The following is a 27437-nucleotide window of genomic DNA, read 5'->3' as shown; positions in this document are numbered from 1 at the left end:
ATTAATTTTCAACTAGTGTGCACAACCAGCATTGCAACATTTTACCTTGCATGCAATGGGTATTTCGGTGCTGTTTTTCTTACATTTTTAGGCTGCAGAACAGATAACATTGAAATACTACTCATACCAACGAACACATCATCTTGTTTGACCTTTCAGAAACTATTGATATTATTGATTTCTAAACAGTAGAATAATAGGAGAAGGCAGCCCAAGCCATGAATATGTTTTGGTGCAGCCTTTTTTAGAATTAAGAGGCTCTCTTCTGATACATAATTTATTTAAGGCATCTGTGTGCTTGAATGCAGAGACATAGTTCAACATTCAGTCCACCATCCCCATCATCTATCATACCGAAGCACTTTTTATAGATTTATGCAGACAGGAAGGTGACTAACTTTACTTTCTGTTCCTTTATTCATGTGTTGTCCTGAGGGGACCTTTGTTGATATTACCGTGTGCCTCCTGAAAAATCTTTGTTCAGAGTAGGAAAACTAATTGGTTTTATCCTGGACGAACAATGAATAATGCACAGTATTTTAGAACTATCCTAAGGGCACATACTTATTGTAAAACGCTAAACATTGAAAATGCTGAATAAAATGGGTTTCTGCAAGAGTTTTAAAATCCCTTTTTTAAAATACATCATTCTCTGGGCGTAGTTTAGTATCACTGCAGCCTGATCCATTTTATCCTTTCTTTTGAATAGGGAGATAATAGAAAAGTTTACCATTTAAAAGATCTAGCTCTGAGAGTATCTCCTGTTAGGATTTCCAAGGGTGAAGCATTTGTCGAGCGGTCATTCCCTGATAAAAGGTACAGGGGAACATTCTCTGCTGCCATCAGGCTCATGATAACCTTAAAAAACTTCCCTGCATTGCAGACAATTGAACAGCATTTGGGATTTTCACTATTTGCCTTCAGTTCCTGCTCCTGTGTTTCATTTGTCATTGATCACCTACTAGCTCTGAGGGACAAGAAATTATTTTATTCTGCACTGTGTTCTGTCAAAAAATTATGTTGTAAAGCCAACTGTTAGGTTTTTCCTATTTGCTTGTTAAACAGATCCCAGTAGTAACAGAGTAAAAATGTTTAACACAGTACAAAGGCAACTCTCCTTTTAGTTCTTCATGGTGGGCGATTATATGAGCAATATTTGTTCAGGCACAGCTGTTTGTTCTGAATTTTTTTTTTTTTTTTAACTAAAAATTAGGCAAATAGCCATGGAAATGTTTGTAAAGAATTACAGTCATAAGAGGGGAAAAAAAAAATCTCACAAATCTTTTTAACCCCCCCCGCCCCCCCCCCCAATATTTTATATCCTAAGAAACTGTGTAAGTTCATATGAGGGGACATTCCTAAGGATGGGAAGAAAGAAAATGTCACTTCTATATTCAGGAAGGTCAAGAAAGAGGATCCAGGGAACCACAGGTCAGTCAGCTTCACCTTGATCCTTGGGAAGGTGGTGGAGTGAATAATCCTGGAAACCATTTCCAAACATATATGAAGGACAAATAGATGACTGGGAGCAGTCAGCATGTTTGTGTGAAAGGGAAATCATACTTGACCAACTTGATGACCTTCTACAATGAGATGACTGCCTTGGAGGATGAAGGGAGAGCAGCGGATGCTGTTTATCTTAACTTCAGTAAGTCTTTTGACATTGTCTCCTGTTAATGTCTCATAGACAAACTGATGAAATATGAACTAGATAAATGGACAGTAAGGTGGATTGAAAACTGAGCCGCCAGGCTGAGAGGCGCACAGTCCAGCTGGAGGCCAGTCACTGGCGAAGTCGATACTGGACCCAACACTGTTTAAAAACATCTTCATTAATGACCCGGACAACGGGCCAGAGTTCGCAGAGGACACAAAACAGGGAGGAGGGGTTGGTGCACCAGCTGGTTGTGCTGTCATTCAGAGGGACCTCAACAGGCTGGAGAGATGGGCTGGCGGGGATTTCACAAGGTTCAACAAAGGGAAAAGCCAAGCCCTGCCCTTGGGGAGGAATCACCCCGTGCACCAGTACACACTGGGGACCCACCAGCTGGAAGGCAGCTCTGAAGGACTTGGGGTCCTGGTGGAGAACAAGCAGATCATGAGCCAGCAATGTGCCTTTGTCGTAAAAAAGACCAAAGCCTCCCGGGCTGCGTTAGGAAGAGTGTTTCCAGCAGGTCAGGGGAGGTGATCCTTCCTCTCTGCTCAGCCCTGGTGAGACACATCTGGAGTGCTGGGTCCACATCTGGGTTCCCAGAAGAAGGGAGACATGGACATACTGAACTGTGACCAAGGAAGGTGTCCATGAAGATCATTCAGGGACTGGAGCATCTGACGTACAAGGAGAGGCTGAGAAAGCTGCGACTGTTCAGCCTGGAGAAGAGAAGGCTCAGGGGGGATCTTACCAGCATGTGTAAATACCTGTTGGGAAGGAGTAAAGAAGACAGAGCCAGACTTTTCTCTGTGATGCCCGATGACAGGACAGGAGACCATGGGCACAAATTTAAATACAGGAAATTCTGGTTTTAAATGTAAGGAAAAAAATTCCTTATTGTACTGTGATCAAACACTAGAAGAGGCAGCCCAGAGATGTGGAGTCTGCATCCTTGGGAGATATTCAAAACCAAGATGGACATAATCCTGGAAGACCTGCTCTGGCTGATCCAACCTGAGCTTGGATGTTGGACTAGATGACCTCCAGAGCTGCCTTCCAACCTCAATTTTTCTGTGGTGCTGTGATTCTGTAATCTCTGATTCTGTGTATAATTCCTCCTTTTTTGCTTTTTAACAATTTGTCTTTCATTTTTTACATCTTATCAGAGGAGGACAGGGCCATCAAAGTTTACAACTTACAGAAAAAAGAGTAACAGTGCTGCAAAAAGCAAACAGCTTTTAAGAATTAACAAGGAGACTTAGATGTTTGAGACATTTTAGTCAGAAAAAGCAAAGCTTTTTTCTTCTTTCATATTCATAGGCAATTCAATTATTGCAAGTGGAAACCCAGAAAAGACAAATTTGAATTAATTTGTTTATTTTAATGAATTATATACTTTAAATCTGTTGGAACAGATTAACCAACGAATGTGGAAGAGTATCCTTCTGTTTTTTTAAATCAAACTTGGGTGGACAGTCAGGGCTGGTTAAAGATCAAGTTCTACGTTATCCCAAAGTTCAAGAGAAAGAACCGCTTTAAATGAAGATTTTGTCAAGGGGAGGAAAACACGACAAATTGCGACTACATTATCCTAGAGAAGCGCCCAGAGAGGTGTATTCAAGACCAATTTCCCTTCCCACCCCCACTATTTAGCTGATGCAATGCCTGTGGGTTGCTACAGAGGTGCAGTAGTTGGTATATCAAGAGAGGGTGCAGGGGAGGACGTTGCCTTTCCAGGGCTCGCCAGGGCAGCCACATGAAATCTGGATGATGGGTAGCTGGCAGCACCTCCATTTGTAGAGGCAACATGTGTTTTAGTTGGCAGAGCCACCTCACTGGGGTGCTGCCCTCCGACTTCTGCCCCAGCACGCGACCACCCCTTTGCTTTGCTCCTTCCCTGGCATCCCCATCCATCGTAACAGCCTGGGTGTATCCGAAGTCCTGCTGTGTCTGAGGAAGGGCACTTCTTATAGCAGCTACAACAGTCAGAACCTACTTCACCTCCACAGCTACAAGCAGAGAAACCACCAGCTGCTATAGCTCTTCTGGCCCTGGACTCCTGCTCTGCTGTCACCAAGCACATGCTGAAACCAGGAGGCTCCAGGGACCATTCAGGCCAAGCAGGACAGTGTCTATCAAATTAAGGCTCAATACTGGAAAGTAGGTTGACTGAGTCACTAACTGAGAGCATCTTCTGATACTTGAATGGAAATTTAGAATTCTTCAGACAGAATCCCATGCTGAAGTGTGAATACTTGGGTCAAAACCTCACAGTTGGGCTTGTTGCCACAGCACAATGACCTTATTATTGGACCTGACCTCCTGCCTTCGTGGTGGTTCAAATATATCCATCGTATTTCACAGTCTGGGTGGGCCTGAAGCACATACTCAGTCTCGTCATCTCAGCTGAGAAATGTTAACTCTTCAGGCTCCTCCTTATTTTCAGTGATGTGCCCATACACTTGGGCTTTTTCCTCCCTTTCTGGATCTTCCTCATTGCTCCAAACCCCCTTTGTTTGATGACACTTCAGAATGATTTATGAGCTTACGAATGATTTATTATGGAGCTTCAAAAACATTTTCTGGAGCTTTCTTGATTAAATATTTTTTAAAAAGTAAAAGTTTGCTGAAAGTTTTGCTCTACTCTTTTTCTAAGAGCTTGATTCTTCTATTTATAACAGGTAGACAGCCTATATGCAATAAAGTCAAAATATAGCTAAGGTGGTTATGAAAACATAACTAATAACGGGGACTTGTTCTTCCTTGCAAGTGCCTCGGTCCCATAAATGCCGCCCCAAGCATGTGCTTACCCATGCTGCCCAGATGCCTATGCTTCATAAAACCTGATGCAATGAAAACTGAATTGACTGCTTTCAAGGGTCGTTCTGAGAGCTTCATTATTTAATTTTTATTTCAGTCTGGGCTGTGTTGCTTACACAGGAAGTTTCACTTGACTTTTAGTACCTTAAAAATATTGTAATAACACTGCTTGGGTCTTGCAGTTCTGAGTAGTGTCTTTATGTGCACAAAGAGACATTCACCACTCCGCAGAGTTCACATATTACTTAAATCTTACAAGATTAATATAGATTTACACGTTGCATAGAATGTTCTGGCCTTCTCCCACCTAGGACTTCCAACCCTGGGAGAAACACCTCTCCACAAGGATATATCCTGAAATTGGTAGTACAGACCAAATGAGACAAAGGTCCTTTCCTTTAATCTATGTATATTACATGAAGACTATAGCTAGCAAGCACACATACACTGACTCTCTGGGGAAGGGGGATGAATAGTAGAAAAGTGTTGCTGGTTTTAGACCCAGTGCGCAGTCTGCCTGTCTTTCAATCTGCAATACAAATCTCCCCTGATGAATGCAACAGTTGTGATTTTATTTTCCAGGAAGACGAATACAGAGGTGGTAGTGGCCAAAAGGAGTCTACATACAAATCGCAGAGATTAATGCAGCTGTAAGGCAGTTAGGTCCTGTTTCTGTTATCTTGCTGAGAAACAACCGCTGTGGATTGGTAAATAAAAGTTAGCACTGTCCTCAGGAGTTATTTTTTGAAAATCCAAGCATAAACGAAGAGCTATGGGTGAGGGGATGGTCTGTCTGCACGACTGAAGGGGCCAAAGTTTCTTCATCATTTCTGAAAATTGCCCTCCTTCAATGACTGTCCAGTGACTGCTTCAACTTCTCCTTAAAGAAACTAGTTGTGAGTGTATAGAGAGTGGAGTTCAAGGCACTGTGTATTGGCAGAACAAATACCACTATGCAAGAAGGGACAGTGTCTAGGAGAAAAGGAAAGATACTTCATATGCTTTGTTGTAGGAATGCTAAAGAAGCAAACGTGTCTTTATATAATTTTTACTTTATGGCCTTTATTTTACTTTATGTCACATCACTTTGTATCATTTTTTTGCAAAACATTACATTAGTATTATTTTTACAAGAAAGGGGTTTAAATTCAACATGGCTCATTGTGGTTTTCATTGAGTTCACCATGGGTTTTCATGAAAAGGGAGAAAAAAAGAGCTTTTCACCAGAGAGTGTCTTTATCTACTGGAATTTAATAAAAGCACTGAACATAAGCTGAAGTCCATCTCTCTTTAGCATAGTATTTAATATAAATCCAAATCCCATACCTATTTTTCACATGGCAGTTTTCATCAGTAAGTTTCAAAATGCCCTACAAAACCTATCATTGTTATTATTTTACAGAGGGGAACCTGGAGTACAGAGGCACGAAGTGACTTGCTCAGAGGGCCATGAGCTGCGCTGTGTATAGAGCCTCACCATCACGAAGCCCATGCCAGCCACAGTCGTACATCTTCTGAACATCCTCGTGATGGCCACGTTTTATTTTCAGCAATCGACATGTAATCACTTTGCTCCAAATGGAATTCAGTGCTCCCAATGAGGCTAAATAGGTTTTATGATAAAGCCATTGACAATTTACTACATTTCTTTAATGCCTTTCATATTACGGAGAATTATTTACCCAATTTTCTACAACCACGAGGTATCAATTTTCTAGAATTATAATGGGAAAGCAGGATGCCTTTATTACTGTTATCTGTCAGCGGCTGCAAGGTTCGCAGGGCTGCGTACAGCCGGTGCGGTGAGGGAGAACCGTGACGTTGTACAGCTCCTCCGCGGGCTGGCGGTGGAGAGTGCGGGGATGGCCCGTGGCCTCCTCAGGACCCCCTGGAAGTCATTGCCTGCACTTATAGATGTGGTGTCTGGGTTGCTTAAAGACCCTCCTGTTGCGTTTTCGGTTTCCCGATGATCAGACGAGTGGAGTTGCACATATTACGGTGGGATTTTGCAGCTGTAGCAGAGGAGAGCCTCTTCGCTGGGTAGCCTGTCCTGGTTCTCGCCTACATACACGGATTGAAGATTGTATGTATGTATTTTAAAGCTCAGTTTCTGAATGCAGAAGAAGTCAAATGTTTTGGGCAATACTTACTCTTCACCAAGGGTTAACTAGAATTCCTCTGGCAGACTTGGTTTGGTTTAAATGGAATCTTTAACAAAAGAAATCACATGCACACAGCATTACCTGGAATTTCCACCTGGAATAAGGACAGGATTTCAATGACAGACAGGAATCCAGCAGATGGCATCAGTGAATACTATTAAAAAAAACGATTGGCAACAGCAACATCCCTGCATGTGTGACTCCCTACCTCTGATGTCCGAAGGGCAGTTTTCTGAACGGACCAAAACATGCTGACCTACGAGAACACAATGATGTGGGAGAAACAAGATTCAAACAAATAGCATTGAAATGGTCTTTCTTCTCTTCCCTTTCTCTCGACCACTTCTCGTGTTTCATTCTCTTCCATTATTTTGTTATAATTTTTACATTAATGTATCTGTAGTACGTAGATACCAATTTTATGTTATAAGCAGCTCCTCAATATTGTCTAGTGTCACGCAGCCTGCTCACATATCACGTGTTCCCATCTGTTACACAGCGAGATGCGAATAAGTTGTAAGAAGTTACTATAGAAACACAGTTAATGCACAGTACGGGTGGGCTCGTGATTCCACAGAGATCTGGTCTCCTGACTAGAAATGCTGCAGTAAATCTCAAGCAGAAACCACCTGCAGGACTCTCACATAGTACGGAAAGAACGACATATTCCCCAGCAAAGTGACAAACTGCTCTGAGGCGTATGTTCATTTTAGACTGGCTTCCTCGGGTCTGTATAAATATTCATTCCAAATTACTGATGGAAGAACATGTGCAGAGCAAGCTGTGCAACTTGGATTTTAATCGCACTGCGCTGTGTTGCAGAGCAAGGTTTTTAACAGTTCATCAAGTGGCAACTCAGTGGACTGGAGTACTCCGATAAGTAGCTGAGAGCCCTTGAAGGAGCCATTTATGTCAAGATCCCAGCACCTGTGCGTTGGGTTTGCATGGCAAGGTTTTGGTGGGGGGGGGCTACAGGGGTGGCTTCCGTGAGAAGCTGCTGGAAGCTTCCCCCATGTCCGACAGAGCCAATGCCAGCCGGCTCCAAAACAGACCCACCGCTGGCTGAGGCCGAGCCCATCAGTGATGGTGGTAGTGCCTCTGGGAGAACAGATTTAAGAAGGGGAAAAACCTGCTGCAGAACAGTAGCCAAGGAGAGGATTGAGAAGATGTGAGAGAACCAACCCCGCAGACCCCCAGGTCAGTGCAGAAGGAGGGGAGGAGATGCTCCAGGCGCCAGAGCAGAGATTCCCCTGCAGCCCGTGGGGAAGACCACGATGAGGCAGGCTGTCCCCCTGCAGCCCAGGGAGGTCCATGGTGGAGCAGATCTCCACCTGCAGCCCGGGGAGGACCCCACGCCGGAGCAGGGGGTTGCCCGAAGGAGGCTGTGACCCCATGGGAAAGCCCATGCTGGAGCAGTCTGTGCCTGAAGGACTGCAGCTCATGGAAGGGACCCACGCTGGAGCAGTTCGTGAAGAACTGCAGCCTGTGGGAAGGACCCACGTTGGAGAAGTTCGTGGAGAACTGTCTCCTGCGGGAGGGACCCCACGCTGGAGCAGAGGACGAGTGAGAAGTCCTCCCCCTGAGGAGGAAGGAGCGGCAGAGACAACGTGTGATGAACTGACCCCAACCCCCATTCCCTGTCCCCCTGCGCTGCTGCGAGGAGGAGGTAGGGAAAATTGGGAGTGGAGTTGAGCCAGGAAGGAGGGTGGGGTGGGGGGAAGGTACTTTAAGATTTGGTTTTAAGCTTGCAAGGCAGTAGGATTTGGCCTACTGCAATCATTTGGAAGTACTCACATTTTGAAATATACAATTCAAAAATAACACAAGCACTTATTACTTCCTGTGCCAAAAAAAGGAGAATTGAATGGAATCGAATAGAAAGCACAGAATATTTCAGCTGGAAGGGACCTACAACAATCATCTAGTCCAACTGCCTGACCAGTTCAGATGATGATGAGTTGACACATCACAGAATAAATCCAGACAGCAAGTAGTCCAACACTAGCTAGATTGTCCATACTCTTTAATGCAGAATGAATAGTAGTAAATAATAACGTAAAATGTTTAAGTTTCATAGGTTCTTTCTACACATCTTGACTACCTAAAGTCAAGGAATTGAAGGACCTTGGTTATTTTTTGACACTCAGTTTCATTTAGAATATCAGAAAATAGTGCAAAAATAGATAATGCATAATATTTTTGAGTGTTTTGAAACTAGTGTGTGTCTAGAATGCAAACTGAGATTTTCGGAACATACATGATGTTATGTATTATATATAATATAATGTCATAATATAGCATACAATACTATATTAATACATTAATTTTATTAATATACTAATCAAATCAATGCATTATTAATACCTTTAATACATACTTACAAAATTTTGATAGACATGGTGCGTGTCTCATTTTCTGCTTTGATAAATGATCTCATTCTGATGACAAGATTTCCAAAACATGCAACACAAGCTATGACCCATACAAATACTCTCAGAACTTTGTAAGCTAAGAGATCTTCAAATGATGAAATCCCAACTGTTAATGATGTGCATATTTGCAGGTGGAGTGCATGGAAGCAATAAGTGAAGCTTTTTGAAGTAGCTGAAAGTAAAGCAATGAACATGTAAGGCTGCTGGTTAAACACAAGCCAATGTCATAGTTATGTACTAGTTATGCAATTAGGTGCAAGGAGCTGGAAGAGAAGAAATCTTAGCAAAATAATTCCTAGTGCATGTGAGGGGCACGTTGTGAGAGGTATTAAATCAAGGGAGGATTTACTTAGGGGGTTGGTAGCAGCTCATGTTCTTTTGGTCCCCAATAGCAATGCTGGTGGTAGTGGCCACAGTCAGCTGTGATTTCCTTCAGATCCCTGTAATATGCAATTAAGACATTGCCCTTTGTTCATGTACGACTTGAGAGGAATGGTCAGAGCTGGTGTGTTTTTTGTTTTCACAAACCTTGTAAGGACTTTGCTTTGCTACTCTTAGTTTGTTGTCAGTGTGCAGGTGGATGTTCTTCACGCTAAGCTGCTTCAAAAGCAGATCTTTTACTGTCCTTGGCAGAAGGATTTTGCGTGCCTTAACAGATTGTGGAATGCCTGTGGAATGACTTAAATTTGGTAACGAACGTTATCACAGCTTAAATGTTTCAAGTCCTTGACCATTATTCAAATAAATAGTTCTCTGCTTCAGTGGCAGTGGTCTCATAAAGAAGGCTTGTGGGACAGGACATAAAGGCTCTAATACAGTAAGGCCTGCAAGAGCAGGGTTGTTTGGAAATGTATCTTTACAAGCCATTGACTTCTACAAGATTTAAAAATATGTTCTGGTATATAAAAAAAAAACAAACCAAAGGATAGATCGCAAATAAAATTCTGATGTGATATAATTATAGCTGCAAAATGTATGAACAATGATATATCAAATTTTGCATGTGGATGTGGTCCTATTGATTGTATCCACCATCTGCTGGTAAGTGGACAGTAGCTGATTTGAGTTTTATTTTTCAAGAAGCAATGAAGAGTAGAGGAAAGAGGATAATATGAGCTTTTTAGAAATAAAGTCAGAAAGAACGTGCACAGTTGACAAAGATGCTTACATTCATGGCATGGAATAAGCAAATATAAATATTTGGGAGTGATTCTAGACTGAAAGACCAAAATCAGAAGGAAAAAATAAGCCTGAAGATTTCTTATCAAGAATGACATTTTAATTAATTAGAGAGGCAAGAGGCATTTGAGTATATATCCTGGCTGGCATTAAGCGTGAAAGTGTGACACTCCTAAAGCCTTTTGCCTCAGCTCAGGGATTGTAGTTGAGAGGCAACTGGTGTTACTGGCATGTAGCTGTGACATACTGTGAAGGAAAAAGGTGTGCTTTATGACAGCGAATTAAGATGTCTATACAGCGTATGTTCTATCTTCTCTATGAACATATATGGCTTTTATTCATGTCCAAAATATAGTCACTTTTCTGTTTCTTTACTCGCTTCCCAATTGTGGTGCACATGAATGAGGTATTCTACTTCTGCCTGCTAAGCTTAAGGCTACAGTAACTCCCAAGTAAGCAGTTTTATTTATTCCGCTTCAGCCAGAAAAAGAAGTATGAAGGGCAGAAAAAGAAATTATTTGATATGATGTAGAAATGAGGGAACAAAATAAGGAGCGTGTTTCCTTTCTCTGTTTAAAATAGTGAAACATTTCATCTATTTTTGCAGAAATTGGGCTACCAAACCACATAAAACATTCAGGTTATATCCACATTGGTAAAATGAAGAGGGCCAAGGCACGGACGTAAGCAGCTATCCTTACTGCTTCGTTGTTTTGTCCTTTGTGAGCTAGTTAGGCCAGACAATTACATTACATTTTCTAGCATAAATGGAGCCTAGGGACTAAAGACACCTACTAGGACCAGTCATGACGTGCACGTGATGAGACAGGTGGATGTTTAGGGTACAGGTAGGTTCCTCCTCCCACCTCAAGAGTGACAGAGGAGCGCAGAACTGAAGGAGAACGGTATAGTCAAGGGCAGATGCGGAATGCTTGCAGCAGATGTAGAATGCCCTACACGGGGCAAGAGAGGTGCCAAGCGTTGAAAAATGTTCATATGGAGTGCCATGGGGCAACCTGCTTTGCTCACGTCATGCGCCAAGAAGAAAGCACAGGGCAGAGAGGTATGAGGCAGGCAACCGGGGACACCTGTAAGCAGAACCGTTATACAAAATTTTGACTTCTGTTCTGCTGTAATACAAACAAGAACAAGACACCGATGGGTGTATGTGACTGTCCAAACAGATCTTGAGGAAATGCCAACAACAATTAAAATGAACCCTGGAAACAAAATAATGGAGAAATATAGCCCTTCCCCTGTCTGTGACATGGCATGATTCAATGGGGCTTGCTGGCTGGGCAGGACATACACTCCATACATCAGGGAAATGTGATATCAAATATCAGTAAAAGGAAAAGGTTTGGGTAATATTACATGCATGCAAGTAAAACCAGTACTGGCACTGAGAGCCTTAAAAGCATCCAACTTGATAAAAATCCTAATGGTGGTAGAGCCATGAAAGGACACTTTGTGTACTGAATATATTCAGTAAGCATTTTCTGAAGTGTCTGAAAGCAGAGCTTCATTCTGCTGTATCCCAACAGACCTTCAGTCTACAAATTCAGTGTCAGGAGTGCATGTGCTGGAAGATTAGCAAACCCAATAGGGCCAGAAACAGTGAAAGAACTTCATTATTTTGCACATTTGGCTATAATGGAAAAAGAAAAGAAGCCACGGGAATAGGTTATTTGATTAGCTGTGATCCAAACAGGAGAAGAAACTCCTAGCGTAATCCAAGCCAACTGTAGCCACTTCACAGAGGCAAAAATGCTGAAAGAAACATGCGGTATTGAGTGAGTCCGTTGCAGTAGATGCTCAGTGCAGGTGCTGCCGTACTTGGACTGCAGTGTAGCATTTTTACTTTACCTGTTGGGCAATAGCATTTCAAGGGATTTGATACAATCCCCGCACAGATGATATTTTAGGGAAAGGCGGGTGAAATATTGGCAGAGTGACAGGAACTGAAATCTTGTCAATGATGCGCTAATAACATGAAAACCAAAACCCATTCTATTCATATGATGTGCTGGCGTAACCTGAAACTGGTTCATAGCAATGGCAAGGCAGCGTACAAAAGATATGTTTTGATCACGTGTTAGAAAAGGGAATCATCACAACTGAACCAAAAAGAAAAATAGCAAAACTACCAAGTCAGGTGTTCTGCTTAGATAAAAGGCACTTGGGTTGTTGTATCCCTTTGAAATACTTCGATGAAAGGAGAAAAATAGCTGATCCCAAGGATTCCAAATATGGTTTAGGAAGAACATATTAATCTGGTAAGATGGAAAGGAAAGCCTGAATTTGAAAGCCCCGATGGAAGAGGTGAGTAATGACTTCTGCATTTGTGAAGAGTACCAGAAGCAGAACTGCAGGGAACCTCTGCCAGATGTGAGCGTGCGTGCAGGAACTACCCAGGCCTTACGACCAACACAAAGAGTGTTATCGCTGTGGCTGCCCAGAGAGGTTGTGGACGTCCCATCCCTGGAAACATTGAAGGTCAGGCTGGACGGGGCTCTGAGCAACCTGATCTAGTTGAAGATGTCCCTGCTCACTGCAGGGGGGGTGGACCAGATGACCTTTAAAGGTCCCTTCCAACCCAAACCATTCTGTGATTCTATGAATAAGACTATGAGAGTGCTCATGTCCATTATAGGAAAAGGTTAAATCCCAAACTCCGGAGCTTTGGTCCTAGGGCAGACATGCCTTTGATACCTGATCTGGGATCAGGGATTCCTGTATTTCCAAATAACCTAGTAGATGTTCCTGCCTCAGCTCTTCCCAGCTGTATTGTCTGTTTCACTTCTAGGAGGACACAGGGGAGATTCTTTTTGACAAGGATTTCAAATTTTATTTCAGGATTTGGTTTGGCTCTTGTCCTGGCCCCAGCCAAGAAGCATTTTTTTCCCCCGAGATTTTAAACTTTAAAACCTCTTTTTCGTATTATATACTGTCTATCCCATGAAATAAAACACCTGTCATCCTGTCAGCAAGGCTTCTGGAAAAATGAATGATTGCTGAAATCACTTTGTTCTGGTTAATTCTAGCCCAGTTAGATTTCAGGGGGGGGCAGCAGGGGTGTGCGTGACATTATGTCTGTCTTACATTCTTTGTCCTGTATTGCATGTTCTCAGTTGGAAACATAGATCAGACAACCATTCTGACAAGCAGGTGGTACTATTACATTGGCAGTACCATATCTATCACGGCTCTCAGATTAAAATAGTACACCTTCCCTCGCTGGTCAAGGTTTATATAGCAGCAGAGCACGTCTCCATCCATATTTCAAAACAATGTCCTGTCTTATGATTACTGTCTTGTTCCTATGGTGGCTTATGGACTAGAATATTGATACTCGCTGCATTTAGTTCTGTGAATAAGAATGAAACAAAGAGCTGTAATGGAACTTCAAAAAGAATCTAAAAAGAAGTTCTTCTGGCACAGCTGCTGTATGATTGACACAGTTATCCATCAAAAACCATCTGAGGTGCCCTGGAGACACCCGTTTTCGATGCCCATGTAGAGCTGTCTGATAAGACACGAGACCTGCAGCCTTAGGGATTAGCAGGTGACGGCCAGGTGGGGTAGATACCTCAGGGCATCTCCAACGGCACCAGGCTCCTGTACATGGGCAGCTGAATAAGCCAGTGGTGAACACGGTCACTGGGATCTGGAGAAAGGCTTATCTCAACCTAGGCTAGCTTTTGGTTTGCTGAATGGCTCACCAGCCTAATACTCCATCTAGTGTTATATGTCCCGTGGTATCCAAGACATCCTTGTGAGCAGGCAGACGTGACGCAGGACCTGCGAGAGACCAAAGGATTTCTGGAGTGGAGATGCTGCAGGGATGTCAAATAGCGTTAGACATCTGACCTGTGGGCAACTGAACCCATGGCCTAAATTCTGCCCTTACTGTAATGACTTAAGACACATTGATCACCTGGTTATCCTTGGACACTTAGGGGGGTCTATAAAAAGGAACTGAATATTACCCTGTGTGTTGACTTCATTGTGTAGCACAGGAGAGAAATATCAATGAGTTGCAGGAAAGCTGTTCAGATCAATCAGATCAATTCGGGATGTCTTCCTTTTGCTTAACAAAAAATAGCGTGAATTTAAAAATAATATTTACTTCTTCTTTTGGACAGCTTTTAAAGAAAAGGCCATGTGGCATAGAGTGGCAATTTTTAAAAAGATGTTGTAGTCTTGCTTTTTGACCTTGAATCCAATGAAATTATAAGATGTACTTTTAGATGAGGGTGAATCTTTGCAAATTAAAGAACAAATAAGAAAACTTCTGGATTCAAGCTTTGTGTGAAATACTGAATTAAAAAAAAAAAAGTGGCTGAATCCTCAGCCCTGTGAGGTGAGTATTTTATAAACCACCCCAGAGAAGAGTTTATAGAAATTCTAAAATACTTGTTACCATTTATTTATGTCCTTATCTGCCCAGGTGCCCTAGCTGTACTTGTTGTGTAATTTGTTCTTAAGGTATGTGTTTTGATTGCTCCTAGGCTTATCATTTGTGAATAGCAGTAAAACTGAGCAAACTGTATGGCTGTAATATGCGTATTTTGGCCTGCTACCTTAGGGTGTTGAAGGAATAGAAATCAGAAGTACATTCAGCATCTTACGGAATGGCAATCAATACTTAACACGCCTTTTGTAATTGATTAATATTTCTCCTGGAAAGAAAAGATATTATTTAGTGCGCTATGTTAGTAAAATGTTTCATGTTTTACTTACAATGACTGAAGCTGCTGAAGACTTTCCATGTGATCCTCAGAGAGGTGAGAAAGTGGATTGAAAGACAGGTTCCTAAAAGAAAGAAAAACTGTTTCTTATTTTATTTCAGGAAAAAGACAAGCTAAACTAGTACATTTTTAAATTCAGTTGGGAATTCTTAGTTATAACTTACAGCTTTTGTAAATACGTCATATCTTTAAAAAGATAACGTGGTAATTCTGTAATCATGTTACTGGACAGATCCCTTCGAGAAATACAGAGAACAAAAGCAATCGGATTAATCCTTAGTATTGCACCCCCCCCTTTCACTACACAAACTTTAAGAACTCTAAGACTCAGATTTTCTCCTTTTTATAGGTGAGGAGGCGTGCTATCTTACTTAAAATTTTAATAGCAGCAAAATTAACTTTTATCATTACTTCAGTTCATCCAATACTCCCTTGCTCTGATTTTATCCATAAGTCACTTTGAAGCCAGTCGGTACAGGCACTGATGTTTGGTGATTGCTAAACATGGATCGTTTTAGCTGTGATTCATCATAACTAATTCAGCTGAGGTATCTAATTTGGGAACCTGGTTGCCGGAGGGTCTCTCTATAATTTATGAACTTAATAGTTGCTGAGAGGTGAGATGAATCAAAGCCTAATTACATAGATGTGAAGCTTTCACATTTCATATAGGTAGAACATGCAAAAACAAAGAAAAGAAAGTTAAAAAAAATCCCACAGTAAATTCAACACTGAAGATCAGTATTAGTGAATGAGTTTTCACCATGCCAGTGAATCGGCGTCCTTAACAAATAACCCCAGTTGCTACTCTCCTTCCACAGCCAGTAGCAGCCTCTTCCAATCACTCCCGTCACTCCCGTCACTGACAGCTCCCCTTCTCCTTCGAGCTTTCCCTTCTCTTTCCTGCTTCTACACCTTCTGCGGCTGTTTTGTGTTTCTGCCTAAACATGTCGTGCCGGATCATGAGGCAACCAAAACGCAGATGCAGCGTGACTATATGCAGATGAGCTTAATGCATACACGCTTATCCCCAGGGGAAGTGGCAGTCTCGGATCTTAAAGTAGGTGCCTAAGTTCCCCAGACAGCTACTGGGAGAGGCTGGGTCTCCTCTAAAGCACAGAGATGCTGCCCTAGCTACCTTCGTATAGACTGTACAGGGACTATAGGTACCCTCCGTCTGTGAGCCGAGGCAGCTGAAAAATGTAATATTGGCTGCAGAGGAGCCGGGTGAGGCTGGGCACTGGTATGCCCAGAAAGGAGGGAGCCTGATGGTCACTGGGACTTGTTTTTCAGCCCATACAACTACGTCTTCTGTAAAACCTGGAAAGTCTTGGAATAAGTTTCCCCCCATCCCTGTGACGCTGCCCGAAGCGCTACCCGCAGCTCCCTCTTGCCGGCGTTCCTTTCTGTCCTTCTGCCTGTGGTTCTGCATGGACTCCTCCTTCACCTTTGGCAGGAAAAGTGCGGTACACTCGCAGATTACAGGCATGTAATAGCTCGCGCTTTGTAATTTAAAAATAGATTTTAGAAAGCTCACAATTCCCCCAAATCTTTTAATGAGGGAAAGGCGCTTGCAGGCAGCAAGTGTATTGATTTCCATGAAGAGACATGTAAAGCAAAATATATATTAGAATAAGTACTTAATGATTCAATTTAGTACGGAATGCTAATTTAATGTTTCAGTATGACTACTTGGCTTTTTATTTTCCTAGTTGTGTTAGAAGTTACACGGGACCCTGGTTAATTTTTCCAAGCCGTAACGAGGTGTGGTGTTGTAGTCAGTGCAAAAGAAACCTACGCAAGACTAAGTAGTTAGTTAAGTAAAACTTTCCTTAGTTTTAATTAAAACCAAGTAAATTACAAAGTAAAAGAGAAATATGGAATTTTGTTTGATTAAAGGCTCTGGCATTTGCTACCCAGACAGAAATTTTACATGTGCAAATTTAGCTTTTTTTGCTTTTGCTCTTGCTGCAATTGATAGAGTCCCACTGTGGGGAATTCCTGTTCCTCACTGGTAAGAAACCACATCTATAACACCAAGGAGCATTTTATATTTCTTAACCTGTAGAATTTTTATTCATGAACATGATCCTCCTTCAGATTCTGCTTTTCTTGTCCTGTGTGTTGTAGGACATACAGCTGAATACAAAAAAATCAGAAATGTGAGTTATTACTTTATACCAATATACTCAATTTTAACAGCAACAAAATATTTTGCTCAGGTTTCCTGCAAAGGGGAAACCCAGTCTGAAGGATGAGTGGATTCAACAAGAAAAAATATCTGCAGGTTGAGATACAGGCATACTATAGTATTTCTGCTTCATGATCAGATTGCAAGTCCCAGGAGTTACTGGAGTTTAAAAAGCACCCTGGTGCTCATGATCTGATCACAAGGTGGAAATAATACAGCATGCCTGTTTCTTATTCTGTTTGTTGAAACAAGTGATCACGACAATTGCCAAAATGTGCCATGTGACTGCGCATACAATAATTCACTTAATTGTAAAGAATACCTCCTTGACAATAGCACAACTGTCCCGATGAGGCTTAATACATTGAGACAAATCCTGTGCTGAGGACTGAGAGTCACGCATAGTCAAAAGGGTTTTGTTGCCTTATTTTCATACTTCTTTTACTTACTTACAATACTGTGAGCGCATCGCATTCCAGGAAGATGGTGTTAGTTAAGGCCTTAATATGACTGCCTTCAAAATCTCTGAATAACAATAAGGAAAGTGTCTTTATTCATGAGTTGTGTAATAGTTTTGCAGGAGGTAGTTTAAGCTCTGGGCTAGTCATCTTTTGTTTGACCTTCCTTTATTTATTTCTTACAAAATTAGCACAGATTTATTACCTAGTTTTGAATATGAATGTAAATATGAAATAAAGCAAATTATACCCTTGTCTTTGTTGTAATTTTGTCTCCATTTACAGCCCAGCTTACCGGCCATTTCAGCAATAATAGGCTAATACATTAGTATTTCTTATGTGTAATGTGCGTACCAGAATAAATAGAGACCACTAGGTGGAGATTTTACATTTAATTGCAACAGGTATCTATATATTCTAAGTTATACTTAGGATAAACATGCATTCACAGTAACCAATTTCATTTTCACTGAGAAACTAAAGTGAAAGACAGAATTTTGCTAAACTCATGAGAGTCATGAGAACAAGAAGCAGCTCTAAAGATTTATGTTGGCAGAGGACCGTGGTAGTTTTTAGACAGCCATTTGAAACACTGCGAGGTTCAACTTTGGCAAGGTTACACTTTTTTAAGAATGTTACACCTTTAAAAGTGGCTTGGCCTAACAGAATAAATGATGAATTTTTATCTTCACAGAAAAAGATGTATTTCTTTATCAAATGAAACTTTGCATAATTTACTTACATACGGTTAATAAGAAGCATTTGAGTACAGATCTTCTTGGGAAGAGTCTCAAGTGAATTGTTTATCATTGATCTTCATAAATTAAAACATGGTTAGAAAACAAGATGTTTTATCATACTTCATAACACAATATGCAAGTGTAAGAAAGATATGCAAATGTAAACTTTTGAGAGAAGAATTCAAGAGTAGATTTAGTTACATTGCTTTGAAATTGAAAGTAAGTTTAGATTTTACAGGAACTACACAAGAAAAAAGATTTTTTAAGTTACCAGTAGCAAAATATAGCACAAAGAGTTACTTTTGATACTAGCTTCTTAATGTATTTTATTTATACACAATGGATTCATTGAATGACCAAGAAATATGCTAACTTGAACGACTCAGAAAAAAATGTGTTTATTAAATAATTTACATCCTCAGTACGGTCACTACAGGTTTTCCACATGTGCTATGACCTTCCTTAAACTCTTTCCCATGGGAGCTGGTAAGGGTGGAAACATATTTCGGCCCCTGCTCCATCCACTGCTTCAGTGCTCACTCTGGGGAGCCTGGTCCAAAGGCTACTGGTGCCCGCTTTGATGCCAGCAGCTGCCTGCCAGCAGCTTGGCTGAAACAGCTGAGTCCATGAATCATTAAAGACACAAAATTCTTCATCCTCTTTGCCCTGAGCCAAGGGACTAGCAGCAAAAAGTTAATTTTCTGCTAGCAAACCCAAATAATTTATTTCCCTGGATACTATTAAAAGCAGCTGCTAGCTTCTCTAAGAAACCAAGATTATACTTTTCAGGTGCTGGTTTGCTTGATGAGAGTGATGGAAAATGCTTATAGGACTTCCATCTCCCTCCCACATACTGTAAGCTCTGTCTTATATGGAATTTTCTGTTATAGGCAACACAGTGATATCTGTATGGGAAATTGTCCAAGTGCCTAAATACTGTTTCAGTTTTCTGAAGGGAGATGCTAGGTGTCTGCTGGTTGTATCCAAAGTTTTCCAGTTTAGATCGTGAGGTCCCAGTAGGCATTCTGAGACAAGAGATATGATTCTAAACAGTTTTACAACTTCAGGAATGTGGTTTAGGTTTAACAGAAACATAGTAAAGATAGTCCTAGCATGGAAGATGCCTATGAGAAATCCACGTTTGGATCCTGGTGTGGTAAGCATGGGGAGTTGACAAGCATGATTCCTTCATGAAGAAGATGTTTGAAAGGCTTAAAGAAAGAAAAGAACTTGGAGGAAACTCAAAAAGATAGAAAGGAAAGCTACTTGGATATTGAACAACACCAATATGAAAATGTGCAAGAGCAATACTTACCAAAACCCCAAAGACTTTAGCCCAGTAAATAACTGCTGTGAAATTTTCACCATTGGCTTATAATCTAGAATTCTGGAAAGAAATAATAGTTTACTACATCACCAATCCTTGTAAAGAAACAATGAAAAAATGGCTGCGATGAGCAAATCATGGGGGAGATTTTCCTCTGCAAATCTGAAATAAGTAGACCTAGACGTTATCTCCAGAAATTGGAACATAATCTGTGTGAAAAGGAGTTGCAAGCTTCAGCAGTCATTCCAATTTTTTTGTGCAGAACGTCATTGGCAGACATAGCTTTACTGCCTTGTTCCTTTCTTTTTAGATCAATGCCATAAACACACGCGCTGCCAGAGATGAATGGTGCTTTTACAGACAGGGAGAAAATGGGCATTCACAGCCACAGCCAATTTGTGTAGATCTCTGAGTACTCCACACTTCAAACTAGTGATACATTTATGACTGAGATACCTGTTGACAAAAACAGAAACTAAAATAATACTACCTAAAAACTGATAGGCTACTTTTAAAGAGAGAAAACAGAAACCTTTCAGTCAATTGATGAGAACAACCAGAAAGATAAAGAACTGTGACAAGAAATATTTGATTTTAAAATGCCAAGTGAAAGTGTTTTAAGGTTTCTATCTCATAAAAGGCTGACTTACTGCAAGGGCAGTAGCAATTGATTTAATCTTTTTAATATTTTATAGTTGGAATGATGCTGGGGAAAGCATTAAAAATGTGCTTTTGTGAACAGTTTTGCACTGCACTAGGGTGGATATGTTTTGCTATGATGCAATGGACAACTTTTGCCTAGGTCTTATACGTATGCTTTTTAGACCAAGACAAACTTAGTAAAAATGCTTTGCATTTATGTGCACTAATCTATCAAAATGTCAATACCTGTAGCTTGTAATTCAAAACTTGATAAGGAACCGGAAAGATTAGCCTGATTTTCGAAGGCACTGAGCTTGTATCAGCTGTTGGAAGTGGTGGGGGTACTGGAGTGCCTCATAATGCTGTAAATACTGGCATTTGAAAAATTTGGCCAATATGGTTTGCGAACATCAACTAATGAGGCAGTGTCAGGTACACATAGTAAATGAAGTTTCTAATGGGTGGATAATGATACAAAAAGAAGTTCAGCGATTTGTCTTTGCCTCAGTGGGCATTCAGAGTCACAGCAGGAGTTAAAATTTGTGAAGTGCTCACATCTTTCTCGAGCTACTGGAAAATGCGGAATAGTGGTTGGATGAGATTTTGAAGGGTTGAAGTTCAGATGCCATCTCCTGTATTGTGGAAGGCTGGTTGCTCTGTGATACCCAAGAGACAATCAGTTATTTTAAAAGGGAAAATAAGGCAATAATGTACTCACAATTTCTGAAGTTTGCAAAGTCCACAGAATGCTTTCCTTCATATTGTCTGAATGCAATCGTGTTGTAGAAATCCAGTACCGGTAAGCTAAGAAAGCCAGGATAATCATGATTCATTAACTTCTTAGAAATGCAAATGTTTTATAATCCCGTATTTATCCCCTTCTGCCATTTTAAGCACACTACTAAATTAATGCCTGGTGTAACAGCACTGAAGTAAGATTCAATATTTTCCACCAGAACAGAACCTTCTAATGAATTCTTTGAGACTATTTGGTATGTGTCTGTCTCCAGGGTGTGTCATGTCCCATTTCTTGATTATGCTTTTGGAATAGAAGATCATAGGGTATAAAAAATAAGAAACAAAATAGAAAGCATTGGAGGCTGGGGAGAAAAGCCAATCCTGTTCGAGGCTACAGGCTATTATTTTGAATTTTATTAAATGTGAACCATCACTAGCCATCCTTCTTGGCACACTTACGCTAACATACATTGCACCTGCTGATGTGGCTCAGCTGAAAATTAGTAGCATGTATATTTTGTTTGTATAAAATTGGTTCTAGCACTCTGCCCTCTCTTCAAATGATACAGTCCTTTCACATGACTGTTGTTACTGCAGGCTGCTAACCGCTTTCGGATGGAAGGCAGTTTGAGCCGCCATTAGGAACTGTCAAATAAAAGGCATACACCATCCAGTCAGAAGCAAGAGCTAAACTCAAATACTGTGTACTTAGGGGTTTCATGAGGATTTATCTTAAGCCTGGTGTATGAATTCTTACCCTTGGACCTGTCTCTATTTTCTCATGTAGACTTCATACATGCTAGCTTTGTCTGTGTGCCTTAATCCTATAAGAATTTATCTGAGGTATAGGGCTGATTGATTTTTTTTGTTGTTGTTATTAACAACAGCCATATTTTAAAAGGACACAAGTCATTCTACCTAACAATGTAATATATATGAACACCTTCCTTCTTCATAACTCAATGAAGGTCGGACTAGTTCCTACAGCAGCTTGGAGGAAGCTGTGTTGAAAGCTCTCCAAGTCAAATTCCAATCAAAAGGCCATCCTACTATAAAGAATACGGAAGACACCACCCAGCTTGAAAAAAAAAGTACTAGTGGTCTGTGAGAGGACTGACTACACAGGAGAGCTTGCCATGTGTACAGCTACTTGCATAATTTTGCAGTTGGTTTCCATGGTAGCTTAGCATCAAAAAAGAAAGAAACAAAGAGAAAAAGTTAAAAAGATGCTTTATTTAACCTTTGAAACAGTAAGGTGCAGTTTCATGACAAAATGGTGGCATTTCTTATTAGACAGACTTATTTTCTGCTTACTTATTTTTCTGTGGCAGGGAGCAAGACTAGAGCTCTGTGTATTGCATGCAAAACTGCAGCATCTGCGCAGATCTGGCTACACGGGAAGACCAACATGATCAAAGCAAGAAGTTCAAAGGCAAATGCTGTGCTATACTGTTAAAAAAGTGATCACACAGGTGACTGTATATTGATTTTGTTCATTCTATATACTCCAGGACTCATGTAATAATTTAATAAACTGTCAAGCTACTCACACTTTCTTCACCTTTGTACACTTGCTGAAAACGTCACCTGGAAGAGAATGGGTCTGTGTGTGTGAGTGACCTAAAAGTGATCGGTAACTGATGTTTAAATTGCGTCTTAACTGGTCAGTGTTGCAACTCTCAAAAATCAGATGTTACATCTGGGTGCAGCTGACATAGTGTCAGAGCTCGGAAAAGACTTTGGGCACATCCCATTACGTTACACCGGGCGCAGTCCGTTGGGTGCATTACCTTGCCTGGGAAGCCTGGGTAATCTCAGCTTCTTTGTCATCTGCCCTGATTGTTTAAATCCCGATCTGAAGCTTGAGTGCCCTCCCGGGATTAGCTGGGAGAAGACAGGCCTCCCTTTGGTCTGTTTGGAAAGTAAATGTACTCGACTGCTTGAACAAGCTAGCTGAAGGCCAGCAAACTTCTTTGCCGAGTTTTAAGACTGGCTTCTTTTAAATATTTTCCTTAGGTGATCCAGACAGATCTTTGAGAATTTCTCACATTAACAAGTATTCAGCCATATATAAATTTTGACAACCTGTAGGACTGGAGCTGACAAAATGAAATAGGGAGCTGTCAGTCATCATTAAGAACCAATAATCCTGAAATTCCTGCTTTGGTAACTTCAGCAATATTTGGTGGGTGCTCATTAACCCAATGCTGGCTGCACAAGCAGTGATCTTTAGTGAGTGGCCTGGGGCTGACAGGCTTTAAGCAGCAGGAATGATGAACCCAAATAGCATTCAACTCACCTAATTGTAAACATCTGCAGTGCAAAATGCACATCTCAGCTAACACCCCAAGCTCACTTTAGAGGAGAGAAGTAAACATGTTCTGTGTGCAGTTCATATGACCTGTATTAGATGTCTGGTTTACAGTGTTGACACATATTTTGTCAGATGAATTCCACACTGAAGTGGGCCTTGCAGCAAAATGCTCACAGCATTCACTACATACCAGTAAATCATGTAGTAAATATCTATAGTGGGTCTTTTCTGCAGTCTCTGAATGCAGAGTGCCCATATGTGGTAGTATAGCACTATACAAAGTGTGTTTAGGCATCTCTTTGTTTGTAAAACAGCTTTATGCTGGAGAGCAAAGGGAACTCTACTTACAGGAGGGTTATGTTACTTGAAACAAGTGGAACAGATTTTAAATTAACAGCAGCACATTCTAGTTCTGTTTCGATGCAGCTGCAAACTTCTGGGTATTGGTGGAGACCTGGCAAAAGGAATTCTTGAGTGAATGTGGAGTGTCATTCTGAGACCTCTTTTTAGAAAGGGATTGGACATCTAGATGCAACACCCCCAAATTACCTTAGTAAGGTTCACTTGTCAGGAAGGCTATATAACACGGATGCTGCACTTCCTAGGACTGCAGTGCTTTACATGTAATGAAAGCAAATGTAAGTCAGTCAAACATAAATCAAGTTTAATATCCTACTGTCCATAAGCTACAACAAGCATAAGTGAAATACAACATGTACTTGATGTATGCATATATTTATATATACATACAAATGAGAACATCTGAGAAACTGCTGATGGAACAGTTTCCACTGGAGAATGCAGATTTGTTTAAGCCACTACACTTCACTGAGAAATTGGATGCTTTGATTTTAGTGCAGACCAGAAGGAACACAGCATCTAAACTTGCCTCTTGCTTGCCAAGACACTGTCCTTGCTTTCTGGGATTTAAGGGAAGGGCTTTTTGGGTACCCCAACTTGGCAGTCCATCTGAAGAGCTATCCCAGAGCTGTAACACTTTGGCTGACCTGAGCCTTTTGGGTTTATGACCCTTTGTCAGTAGGCAGGAAGAAATATTTTAGAAGGGATCAACATAAAACATTTCAAGATTTTAATTTTTTTTTTTTAATGTTTCATAGAGAAGCCTTTCTTTTTCCTTTTGTTCCTGAGTGGGATGAAAACAAATATTGACTTTCCAAAAGTTTCTAGAAATGTAATTACCATTTTCCTGCAACCTTATAAAGCTGCATCCTGGCACTAATAAGTAAGTTCCACATTGCATTGCTCTACTCTGGTATGCATGCAAAAAGCTCTGGGAAAGTAAAGCAGTTCCCTGAGCACATCTAAAATTCCAGATATCTCTATAATTATAGTAAATATATGTATGCAGTGAAAAGACTTAGAAGTGTAACATAGTTTAAGGATATTAATAAGGGCATTAGGATTAAGTTAGGATTCTTCTGATAAAGGCAGATAATTAGGCTTTCCATGAACCATATCAAAGATACTTGCCCATCCACTATTATCTCCTATAAGAGGTGTTAACCTTTGTCAGCTGTACTTTAAATTGTCTATCAGCTTTTAATGAAAACTAGAACATTAATGCCAATTTGTCTGTGGGGTACATGTGTTCTTTTATATGGGATGGAACCAATAGTAACTCTTCAAACGTATTGTCTTTTCTGCTGATTATGAGTAGCAACTAAAAGCCCAAATTAAGAAATCTCATGTAAATTGAATATCAGAAGTGTACCAGACTATAAGCATGGCAGAGAGAGAGAGAGAAAACTAGAGAGACAAATCTAATGTTGATGCAAAATACTGTTAGAAGATGTGTTTGTGAAAAGAACTGAATGCTAAAGTAGAATGATTCATGTAGTGGAGGAACTCACACTGCAGTACATGGTATAGCATGGAGAGTTACAAATTATTTACAGTGAAAATCTACACATGACAATGAAATTGTTCTAGGACAAGACTGAAAGTCAGAAAGTGACTCAGTAAAAAACAGGATGTTGACACCAGTTTCAGTAAATGAATATGTTTTGTGATCTCAACTTTCAGGCAAAACCATGGAAAATGATGAGAACAGATCATTACTGTACCAGCTAAATGTATAGGCAATTGTACAAGTTATATGAGATTTGAGAGAAAATCAGTTAAAATTTATGAAGCTTAGACTTTTTTTTCTTTTTAATAGATTGGCAGAATGTGGGAATATCTATTACATGTGGAAAATCATAAACACAAATGACCACATCCAGAGGTGGTAGCTGAGGGATGATGGTAATGAAAAAGGAAAGAAGCACAGAAGGATGATTTGAAATACCTAGAAAGAAGAAAAGGAAGTGAAAGAGATGTAAGAACTTCACCAGGAGGCAGGTGGGGAGGGAGGATACAAAGCAGGAGATGACAGCGGAGTTGACACATTATCTTCCAACCCGACATGCTTCAGTCACAGAAGTCAAATGTGATGTAAAGGGAACCATGCTCCAAAATAGGGATCATTTATTAGCCAAAAAAGGAGATTGGTCTCATTGATCTGACTTCCTCATTGTTCTTTTGGATTGAGAGCGGGCATGAAGATCAGTAAGACAGAGAGGAATGGTAGTGTGATCACCACCAAGTGCGTATATGCTTATGCACATGTACCAACATATGTATATATCTAAGACTCTTACAACACTTGAAAACATCATAGAATAAGAATTCTTCGCTTCTACTGGTAGGAAGCCTTACTGAGCATAAGTACTCCTACTTAGGTGCAGGAGTTTGTGCACCCACTTTGAAGGATTCCCCAGACAGATACACAGTGATTACCCACTCTCCAGAGCAGAGGATAATATAAGAGGGATTCTACAGGAATCTCACCATTGGAGTCTGCCTGAGGCATGCCTTTAGACACGCTGTCGGTTTTCTTTGCTGACCAGCATGGTGTAATTCCCTCATTCACTGAAGAAAAGAAAATAATCAATTACACTGAAAACCCCAGACTTGTCAGGCTTGTGGATCATCTGCCGACTATTAGTGATTCAGTGTGTATTAGCTGGAGGAGCACATCCCACAACCAAATTTTGTTTCTGTATACTTACAGATGTTACAGTATTCAGCACAGTTCTCTTCATCCACACCATTCTCATAGTCATTTATGCTATCACAATGAAATGTCTGTGGGAGGCATATCGTATGATTTCTGCATGGAAAATAACCCTTTTGGCAGACAACACCAACTGACATGTCTTCTATCAGCCAGGAATCTGAGAAAATATGGGAAGACATTTCCTCTATAGTAGAGTAAGTTTTGAATTAGAAAGGCCTGATAAAACTACAACCACAGCATGCGACAGAATATTTTCATTTTTCATTTTAAAGTGCATTGTATGTCATTTTAATTCTGCCTGTTTTATTAGTGTCAGCTACAAATGGCTTACCACCACTGAAACTTAGAAGAGACAGCTTAAAGGTTCTGTTTGGTTTTCTTCTCTCTTTCCTATCATCTGCAGAACACATTGCTGGCCAGAAAGAAACTTATTAACGTACCTTTCCTGGTAGACTGTTTCCTCAAAGGTGTAAGCATGAAGTAGCAGAACCCTGCAGCCTGGCCAGGGATGGACAGAGGAGTGGTACTTGGGTGCTTCTGGCTGGGGGAAATGTAAGTGTCCTGTGAAGAGAGGACTTCCAGCTGGAGCATGGAGAAAGCCACTTCTGATGCTGAAGGCAGCTGGGCCATGGGGAAATGTCCACTTACACATCAGAGAGGTACAAGTACTAAGAACACTTACTGCACACAATTACAGTAAAATCTTTGAGCAATTGGCAAGTCAAATCTTGTTATGAATCTGCAAAGTTGATCTCAGATTTATGGCTTTTCTTCTGGGATTTTTTTTTTGCATTAATGCGATTACATTTATAGTCTTGTAAATCATTCATTTAAACAAGATGTTCAAAGCAAGAGAATAGTTGTTATTTCCTCTATTGGCACATATCGCAAATGACTGGTTTTCTGCAGAACATTTGCAGGAAATCTGCTCTATTATTTCATTACAGGTATGG

The 27437-nt window shown here is 40.6% G+C and overlaps 1 protein-coding gene across 1 annotated transcript; it reads right to left on the bottom strand.

Annotated features, from left to right (window-relative positions):
• Positions 1 to 5201: 5201 nt before the first annotated feature.
• On the bottom strand, positions 5202 to 27114 carry RXFP2 (relaxin/insulin-like family peptide receptor 2). Its single transcript, XM_010572807.1, is given in 21 exon segments — positions 5202 to 5443; positions 6715 to 6755; positions 6757 to 6793; positions 6796 to 6993; positions 7389 to 7444; positions 9015 to 9268; positions 9594 to 9744; positions 14988 to 15059; positions 15160 to 15231; positions 17640 to 17711; positions 18387 to 18458; positions 19700 to 19771; positions 20095 to 20099; positions 20101 to 20167; positions 21072 to 21157; positions 22210 to 22273; positions 23754 to 23858; positions 24835 to 24913; positions 26256 to 26336; positions 26477 to 26641; positions 26925 to 27114. Coding segments are annotated over 21 exon segments (2181 nt in total).
• Positions 27115 to 27437: the final 323 nt, after the last annotated feature.

Source organism: Haliaeetus leucocephalus, unplaced genomic scaffold (genome assembly GCF_000737465.1).
Source record: "Haliaeetus leucocephalus isolate CR32 unplaced genomic scaffold, Haliaeetus_leucocephalus-4.0 Scaffold351, whole genome shotgun sequence".
Taxonomy (NCBI): Eukaryota; Metazoa; Chordata; class Aves; order Accipitriformes; family Accipitridae; genus Haliaeetus; species Haliaeetus leucocephalus.
Note: the sequence above shows the minus strand (reverse complement) of the source record. Positions and strands in the feature narration are given on the sequence as shown.